The following is an 8687-nucleotide window of genomic DNA, read 5'->3' as shown; positions in this document are numbered from 1 at the left end:
CACGTTTCTATTGGGCCAAATGTATTTGAGAATATTTATGTTGCTCATACATACAATTATCTGCTCTCTGGTTCAGGCGAAGAGCGCGGGTTTCTCGGTGATGTGTATTTTGCGCGCTCCCGTAACAACTGTAACTGGTGTGCACGTTTTTTGGCTCTGAACACCGGCTCCTTGGAACAGTTTTCAACAACACTATGTCTAAATTGGAGCAGATCATAGTTATTGAACCGCCGTATGATCTCAAATTTAAAGGTAAGATGAATAATGTTGGTGGCTAGCTACCACTTGTAGACGCTAGCTAACGTTACCGACTCCGGGGGGGATGTGTTAGCTTCAACAACCCTACTGAAACCTCTCGCTTACCGCCGCCATTTTGAGATGGCAGCGAGGATTTATGGGCCTGTACCCAGTTAGCTAGCTAGCTATCACTGTACAAAATTTTATCGTCAGTCGCGGAGGGCGTATGGTGTCTAGTGACCCTAGTTAGCTGACTTCTTACTGTGGCATTGACACGGATAACTACTGTAACGTTAGTTTGCTGTCAGTCACTCAGGGATCATTTATAGCTAGCTAACGTTAGCCTGAAATAATAGTCACTGACATGGTTGTTTGGCCATGTAAGTACTATAACATTAACTAGCCTGATAGATAGGTTCAACTAACAAGCAACACATTCTGATTTGACTTAGACCAGTCATTACATGTACTATTATTCTCACGGATTTATTTAACTAGCTAGCTAGGGTGACACTGCTAAAATTGCAGTTGTTGAATATGGAAATAGTAGCTAGATAAAGGAAGCTGATTGACTGACCGCTCATATGCTAGCTAGCTATCCCACTCATTGACACTTTGCACAGTGTCCAGATAGTTCATGCATTGTTATGGTATTTTGTTGACCGCATCCCTAGTGCTCATCACATTGAGAACGAGGTGTAGTTAACTATGTGTAACCGTAGGCTATTTTCACATTATAGTTGGCTATGCTTTTATGCCTTGAGCTACATGTTTATCTGAGCCTAGCCAACAGTTAACACTATTGTGTTTTAATGGGTCATTTTACTATATAGAAAATAATTTGCCATAACGTGTAACTAGTCTACGTTGGTTGTCATTTGCGTCTGTTGTGTGCATTGTACAGGTGACTCCATTGACCCTCAACACCATCTCCTTTCTCCAATGCAGGTCCCTTCACAGATGTAGTGACCACAAACCTCAAGCTCAAAAATCCCTCTGACCGAAAAGTATGCTTCAAAGTGAAGACTACGGCACCTCGCCGGTACTGTGTAAGGCCCAACAGCGGCATGATTGAGTCAGGAGCGACTGTCACCGTCTCTGGTAAGGCTTTTGTATTTGCAGACCTTTTTCACTGTGTTGCCAAATGTATAACGAGCCCTTTTTGTCAACAACATCAAACAAGAACAAATTATATCCTGTCACTATTTCCACTTTAATTAAATGTATGACTTGTACGTTTTTTTTTTACCTTTATTGAACTAGGCAAGTCAGTTAAGAACAAATTCTTATTTACAATGACGACCTAGGAACAGTAGGTTAACTGCCTTGTTCAGGGGCAGAACGACAGATTTTTACCTTGTCAGCTCTGGGATTCGATCTAGCAACCTTTCGGTTAATGGTCCAACGCTCTAACCACTAGGCTACCTGCCACCTCAAGTACAGATGAATCAGGCATGTAAATGTCAAATGCATGTATCAGTAGGCCTATATGTATGCATAGTCATGACTCCAGTTTTGACCCCATATCTTCTGTCTCAACAGTAATGCTGCAGCCCTTTGACTATGACCCCAATGAAAAAAGTAAACACAAATTCATGGTACAGACAATCTTTGCACCATCCACTGCTACAGACATGGATGCAGTGGTAAGTTTTCCTGTCCACATTGCTACCAAATACATGTTGTGCTTTATGTTAGTAGCTATGTCATCAAAGGAAAACCTGCTTTTGAATATTTACAGGTTTCAGTACTGCAGGGATCATCAACTAGATTCAGTGGCTGGTCAGGGGGCTTGATCATAATTACAAATAATTTGTATACTGTTGACCGCAAGAAGCCCAAACAGATATACTATTTCACTAAAACATAATCATTTAAAATCTTGTTTGCATTTGATATATAATCACATACTGTATCTCTCTTATGCGTGGGAATACTTTGGAACAGATTTCCAAAATTAAAATCACTTGGAGCTGATTTGCTGGTATTTTTAGTCTTATGCCCCGCCCCCCACGTATTTTGTTTTCGCTCAGAATTTAGTGGGCCAAATAAAATAATTTGGTCTGCCAGTTGGAGAATCCTGCAGTACTGTATTCAAAATGCTTTTTATGATTTCTCCAGCAGAGGGCAGCAAATGGCATATTACACAGATATATCAGCATTTCCACATCCTCATGTCTATAGACAAGTAACTGACAGTATTGCATGTTCATTGTTATTCCATCAGCGGACCCTGTGATCAACTGATCGATCTGTGTTGTTCACCTTATCATCTACTTGTCAATCTCAACTTCTACTTGTTGAATCTCCACAGTGGAAAGATGCAACGCCAGATGATTTCATGGACTCCAAGCTGAGATGTGTGTTCGAACTGCCCACTGACAACGATAAAATGGTAGGTAGTGTACAGTAGTAAAGGCTGGACTTTCCGAAGGAGTGGAAATTCTCAGCTGCCATATATTTAAGCAATAAGGCACGAGGGAGTGTTTATATATGGCCAATATACCACGGCTAAGGGCTGTTCCTAAGCACGACGCAACGTGGAATGCTAGGACAAAGTCCTTCGCCGTGGCATATTGACCATATATCACAAACTCCAGAGGGGCGTTATTGCTATTATAAACTTGTTACCAACGTAATTAGACCACTAAAAATAAATGTTTTGTCATACCCCTGGTATACAGTCTGATATACCACAGCTTTCAGCCAATCAGCATTCAGGCCTCAAACCACCCAGTTTATAATTGTTTGATATTATACCTCCAATGTTGTACTGTTGTCACGGCCACGGGTCAATGTTGTCTGTCAATGCATCTTTTTCACATTTTCTCCTAGATTCTACTTGGATTTCTCTCCCTCTCCTTGCCCTGTTACTGTTGGTTGTTCCTTTCTCTGCCTTTGCCTAGGTACAGTCATTTGATGGGTGCTAATGATAACATGGATTTTTGATCATTTTAAGTAAATAGCTGCTGTACTAACCAGCATTTCTACCTCAAACTTCCCAAAGTCATATCTGAAATACTCACCGCTTGTTCCTAGTATGTGATAGGTCCGTTTTGTTTGTTCAACACAGTGAGAGTGTATAACCGTTTACAATACATTGTGTCGAATGTTCTACCCTACAATCCAAGTAACCACGAAACAATCCAAAGCTATATACATTATCTATTGGCATGCATGTTGCTTGTGCCCCCCCTCGTGCGATAGCCTAGCGGTAGTACCAGGGAGACTCATGGTAGGTCCATGGGCAGACCCCTCATCACCCCAGGGCCAGAGCAGACCCCCAAGCTCAGCACCAGACACATCCTGGGCGACAGAGCAGCCTTCACCCCCGGAGAGTACTGCACCCCCCTGGGAACCAGGCACCACCTGGCAGCCCACGACGCCAGCGATCTCCCAGAGTTCATGTCAGCACCCAGCTCAGTGCGAGGCAGGGAGTGGCAGGTTTGTGGCAGGACAGGAAGTTGAAGTTCAGGTGTCGTTTACTCACTGTAGGCCAGGGGTGGGCAAACCTTTTGGCTGAAGGGTTACTAGGCTTTCAAAATTCAATGTAGGGCCGCACCGAATGTTTTTTTTTTTTCTCTTGTTGAAATCAATTTGTGGATTAGAGAAAGGTCTGTTTAAAATATATATATATATAATTTAGAAATAACTTGAATGAAAACGTATTACCGCTTCATACTAATTTCAAACTAATTAACACCATTTTTTTTTTATAAAAAAAATAATTTCCATCTGCTTTTCATGAAGTTTGGTCTACTCTAAAGCGTGTTGAGTTTGTGGTTGGAATGTACAGCAATGTCAGGAGGGAAACTAGTCTCTTGTTGACGTTTGTCTTTTCGCCACCTTTTTCCACTTTCCTTGCTTCCAGGATGATGTTGATGCAACCAAAGCTGCCCCCGTCCTCAACTCCAACGCTGACGGCACGTCGGCGCCCAAGCCAATCAGCACGTCCGTGGACGACTCTGAGATGAAGAAACTGATGGACGAGTGCAAGAGGCTGCAGTATGATGTGGGCAAACTCTCAGACGAGAACAGACAACTCAAGGTATGGTCGTAGGTTGTGTGATGTCTAAGATTCAGGTGGTATTAGGATAGTATTATATATTGGCGATATACGAACATATTGTGAAGACAATGTTCTTGTTAAGATGATATTGGCTTCGGCATGTGGGAAAGCTTTGGGGTTCTAACCTACAGTGTTTGTCCTCTCAGGACGAGGGCCTGAGGATGAGGAAGGCCCACCGGTCAGACAACATAGTCTCCAGCTCGGGCGCCACGATGAGCAAACAGCATTCTTCCAGTTCCCTCCCCTCGCTACTGGTCGTCATAGCAGCCATCTTCATCGGATTCTTCCTAGGGAAGTTTGTCTTGTAGGGGTGGAGCGAGAGAAAAGAAAAGTGAGCCGGCATGGGCTCGTTTGTCTCCAAGGGCCTGGCCGTAGCGCCAGCTCATGGCCTACGTACATATGTTCTGTGTACCCAATCATAAGCAGGCCTCGCCTTTTACAATCTCACATGGTTAGTACACGTGGAAAAACCGAAGAATGAGCTTTCTCCTTTTTTGGGGGTTTTTCCTGATCTTTTTTTGGGGTGAGGAATCAGGGGAGGGATGTTTGGGGGGAAAATGTAAATTGTACATTTGTCAGAGCATTGATAACAGGTGAGTCGGGGCACTGGGTTTGTGACCTTGGTTGAAATCGGAAGCAAAAAATAAATAAAAAATGAGCTCTCTCTCTCTGTGGTTTTAATAAGAGTTTGAATGTTCAGTGTCTTGTCTGTTATTTTAATGATTTTAAGAAAATGGGATGAAGAAATAGCCTTCCAAACAAAAGACTCTGCTACATGTTGCCTAAACATTCTCATTTTCACTCAATTCTTCTAAACTTGTTTTTTGTTGAGGTATGTGAAAAGATACAGTATGCTGGGAATATAGGTGACTCCTACTTTTCCTTTTCCCTACTGACATAAACACACAATTATAAAAAATGAATTTTATAATTATTTCTATTCTTTCTAGATTTTTTTTTTTTCTTTACACAAATTCTATATCCCTTGTGAGGCAAAAAGATCTACGTTCTTGCAGTCCTGTCCCATGGTATTTAACATTGATGAAAAATAAATAAAATCTTTAACATTCTAGTGGCTTGTCATCTTTGTTTATCTTTTGTCTTTGAGGAAGAGCAAGGCTTCATTTGTATTCGATAACCTCCATTTTGTTAACTCCAAAATCGCAAACCCTGTGTTGAACATGCAAATGTAATTGAAGTGAGCTGCATGAAACATGATACCACTGGCCAGGATTCAATCTGATTGCGCTTTGTCCACAATGCAGCTTTTAAAGGCAATCTTTGCGGAGACTGCATTCATGGTAAACGCTGCATTGGTCAGCTCATAAGTCCAAAAATGTATTTAGAAACTATCGCTGATTTAAATGGCACATTGTTGACAAATCACAGTCAGATTGAATCACGGCCATAGACAACTTATGTTGTGTTGGGCACACCATAGGAAAAATGCATTTCTTATTGGACAGTACTTCCCAGTTTCACTTCCTGTCAAAGTTTTTTCTTCTTTTGATGTCTACTGAACACGACTCTGAATAATAGAATTCAACATTGCAATTACATATGCTGTATTCAAAGAGTCTGAAAGTCCAATACACAGTCAATGAAGTGCTGCTCCACAACAACAATAACATTCACCTACTCTGACCTGAGATGCAGAACGGCGATAGCAGCAATAAGCAGTAGTCTAACCATATCCACCATGCCACCACCTCTGTGTCTGCAGCAGCTACTCCGACCTGAGATGCAGAACGGCGATAGCAGCAATAAGCAGTAGTTTAACCATATCCACCATGCCACCACCTCTGTGTCTGCAGCAGCTACTCCGACCTGAGATGCAGAATGGCGATAGCAGCAATAAGCAGTAGTCTAACCATATCCACCATGCCACCACCTCTGTGTCTGCAGCAGCTACTCCGACCTGAGATGCAGAACGGCGATAGCAGCAATAAGCAGTAGTCTAACCATATCCACCATGCCACCACCTCTGTGTCTGCAGCAGCTACTCTGACCTGAGATGCAGAACGGCGATAGCAGCAATAAGCAGTAGACTAACCATATCCACCATGCCACCACCTCTGTGTCTGCAGCAGCTACTCCGACCTGAGATGCAGAACGGTGATAGCAGCAATAAGCAGTAGTCTAACCATATCCACCATGCCACCACCTCTGTGTCTGCAGCAGCTACTCCACAGTCTTTGGAGCTCGTCAGTTTCCCTCCACTCCGCTGGCCCATGGCCAGCCCCTGCACACTGCACCAGGGGAACCTGGTAGGAGGTGGCTGTCATGTGGGGCTGGTTAGGGCTGGAGCCATCCGTGGGCCTCTGGCCGTTGAAGAGAAGGAGGCGTTTCGCATAGTCTCGCTCTATGCGGAAGAGTTTGTACTCGGTGTGGGGCAGCCGGATGCCCAGGGCAGCACAGCCATGGGTGGGGGTGACATCCTGCTCCAGGCCCTGGCGCCATGAGCCCTCCGCCCCGCACTCCTTGCCCTGGAAGACGTTGAGCAGGGAGGTGGTGGCCCGGTCCATTGGGGTAACCATCATGTGGTCCACTGAAGACCAAGAGGGAATGAGTCAGGTTGGTTGTTATACACACTAATAATGGCATGATCATGAGCTGTGATCATTTATATACACTGAACAAAAATATAAATGCATCATGTAAAGTGCTGGTCCCATGTTTCATTCCACATGTGCACCTTGTGCTGGGGACAATAAAATGCCACTCTAAAATTTGCAGTTTTGTCACACAACACAATGCCACAGATGTCTCAAGTTTTGAAGGGGTGTGCAATTGGCATGCTGACTACCATAAGCCACCTCCAATGTTGTTTTAGAGAATTTTTGCAGTACATCCAACTGCAGACCACGTGTATGGGGTCGTGTGGGCAAGTGGTTTGCTGATGTCAACGTTGTGAACAGAGTACCCCATGGTGGCGGTGGGGTTATGGTATGGGCAGGCATAAGCTATGGACAACGAACACAATTGCATTTTATTGATGGAAATGTAAATGCACAGAGATACCGTGACGAGATCCTGAGGCCCATTGTCGTGCCAAAGCTTCTCTCTGGCCTGGAAAATGCCCTCGGTGATGGGGCTACTTCTCCTCTCTCTCTTCTCTGGATGGGGCTCTTTGAAAAGCAGTAGGTGCCGTCTGTGCCTTGGTCCCAAGTCCTTCATTAAACAGTATCAGCCACAGGTGCGTGTTTCAAAAGGACATTAGCGGGGAATACAGAGACACAGTTTAATAGACAAATAAAATAAGCTATTTTCACATCCAGAACATCAAAAATATCATCATATGCTATGACTGCCTTCATGGTTTTTGATCCTTGTTTACACTCATTGGGTTGTGAGTACAATCTCGTAAATAAGCTCAACAAGCCCCTGTTATGTGTGGAGGCCTTTTTAGATTGCACTCAGTGGTTGAGCATCAGATTAACGTTATAGCTGAACGTGACTAACTCTACTCATTCAAGGCTGACTGTATCTCCACCACCACTGCATGCATGAGTCACTTTCAACATCAATCGCCTCCGCTTTTAACCACAGCTCATTTACATTGACCTGACACTTTATAGGCTGGGAGTTGTTGGTGTTAGTTTAAAAAAAATACATGCTGGTAGATATATGGGTAAATGCTGGGGGGAGAGGAGGGGGCATGAAAGGGATGAATCCTTTTGTGAGTGGGAGGAAAGGAGGGAGCTTCTGAACTGAAGGCCTGGTTCCATCTCTCTGGTCCGGCTCCAGTTTCATCCCTCGGTCCTTGATACAGCCTCAGGCACCAACACTACCACAGAGTAAGGGCAGGAATTCAGAAATTCAGAGCAGAGCATAATGCGCCACTCTTTGCTATTCTCTTTGAAGAGCGCCAGTGGAAAACTAAACAACGGATGATCACTGCAATCCATGGAGCTTCTCTACTGCTGGGTTTGCAGTTTGCACAATTCATATTCTCTCCCATTTCACTGTTGTGTACAAAAACATACAGACAATACTGTGATTGTTGAAAGGAAATAGGAATACACAGCCCTGGAATATCACGCATCAATTACTGTACATGTGTGGTTTCATTGCTGTAACAGTTTGTCATCTTTAATACCCACAACACTTTTCAGTTGGTAGGGATTTGACATACAGATTCACGATTCACAAATACTCGAAAATGATACTATCTGCCCGAAAATCTAAAAGGATTCTCTCTCATGGGGTCTCGGTATGTAAGTGATAATAAGGGGACTCTAACCATCGAAATATAGTAGAATAGATTAGAGCATAAAATATATTATATATCTCTATGTCTGACCTTGGTGTTCTGCAGTGGCGGCTGGTAGCTGGAGGGTGTGTGGTGGGCCCTCTGGGTGTGCTCAGTGTGGATGTCCCC

General features: G+C 43.7%; 2 protein-coding genes across 3 annotated transcripts; one reads left to right on the top strand and one right to left on the bottom strand.

Annotated features, from left to right (window-relative positions):
* Positions 1-79: 79 nt before the first annotated feature.
* Positions 80-5378, top strand: LOC109909799 (vesicle-associated membrane protein-associated protein A). The gene is made up of 6 exons (XM_020508830.1): positions 80-252; positions 1186-1338; positions 1780-1883; positions 2552-2632; positions 4109-4285; positions 4453-5378. Exons 1-6 carry the CDS (start codon positions 195-197, stop codon positions 4612-4614), a joined length of 735 nt encoding a protein of 244 aa, XP_020364419.1. The 5' UTR covers positions 80-194; the 3' UTR covers positions 4615-5378.
* On the bottom strand, positions 5009-8602 carry LOC116354820 (protein APCDD1-like). Of its 2 annotated transcripts, XR_004204047.1 has the most exons (3): positions 7328-7889; positions 6225-6854; positions 5258-5951 (listed from the first exon to the last, which is right to left on the bottom strand). XR_004204047.1 is itself a non-coding variant. In XM_031796780.1 (2 exons), exon 2 carries the CDS (start codon positions 6844-6846, stop codon positions 6397-6399), a length of 450 nt encoding a protein of 149 aa, XP_031652640.1. In that variant the 5' UTR covers positions 6847-6854; positions 7328-8602; the 3' UTR covers positions 5009-6396. The 2 variants fall into 2 exon arrangements, 1 of the variants encoding a protein (XP_031652640.1); XM_031796780.1 differs by having other exon boundaries at positions 5009-6854; positions 7328-8602.
* Between the last annotated feature and the right edge of the window lie 85 nt (positions 8603-8687).

This window comes from Oncorhynchus kisutch, linkage group LG18 (genome assembly GCF_002021735.2).
Source record: "Oncorhynchus kisutch isolate 150728-3 linkage group LG18, Okis_V2, whole genome shotgun sequence".
NCBI lineage: Eukaryota > Metazoa > Chordata > Actinopteri > Salmoniformes > Salmonidae > Oncorhynchus > Oncorhynchus kisutch.
The sequence above is the reverse complement of the archived record's forward strand: the minus strand, read 5'-3'. Positions and strand labels throughout refer to the sequence as shown.

Excerpts from the sequence above, each read along its gene's own strand:
- LOC109909799 (XM_020508830.1), top strand. The coding sequence starts at position 195 with ATGTCTAAATTGGAGCAGATCATAGTTATTGAACCGCCGTATGATCTC. Across the intron at positions 1,339-1,779 it reads AGCGACTGTCACCGTCTCTG|TAATGCTGCAGCCCTTTGAC; the intron begins GTAAGGCTTTTG and ends CTGTCTCAACAG. Across the intron at positions 2,633-4,108 it reads CCACTGACAACGATAAAATG|GATGATGTTGATGCAACCAA; the intron begins GTAGGTAGTGTA and ends CCTTGCTTCCAG.
- LOC116354820 (XM_031796780.1), bottom strand. The coding sequence starts at position 6,846 with ATGATGGTTACCCCAATGGACCGGGCCACCACCTCCCTGCTCAACGTC.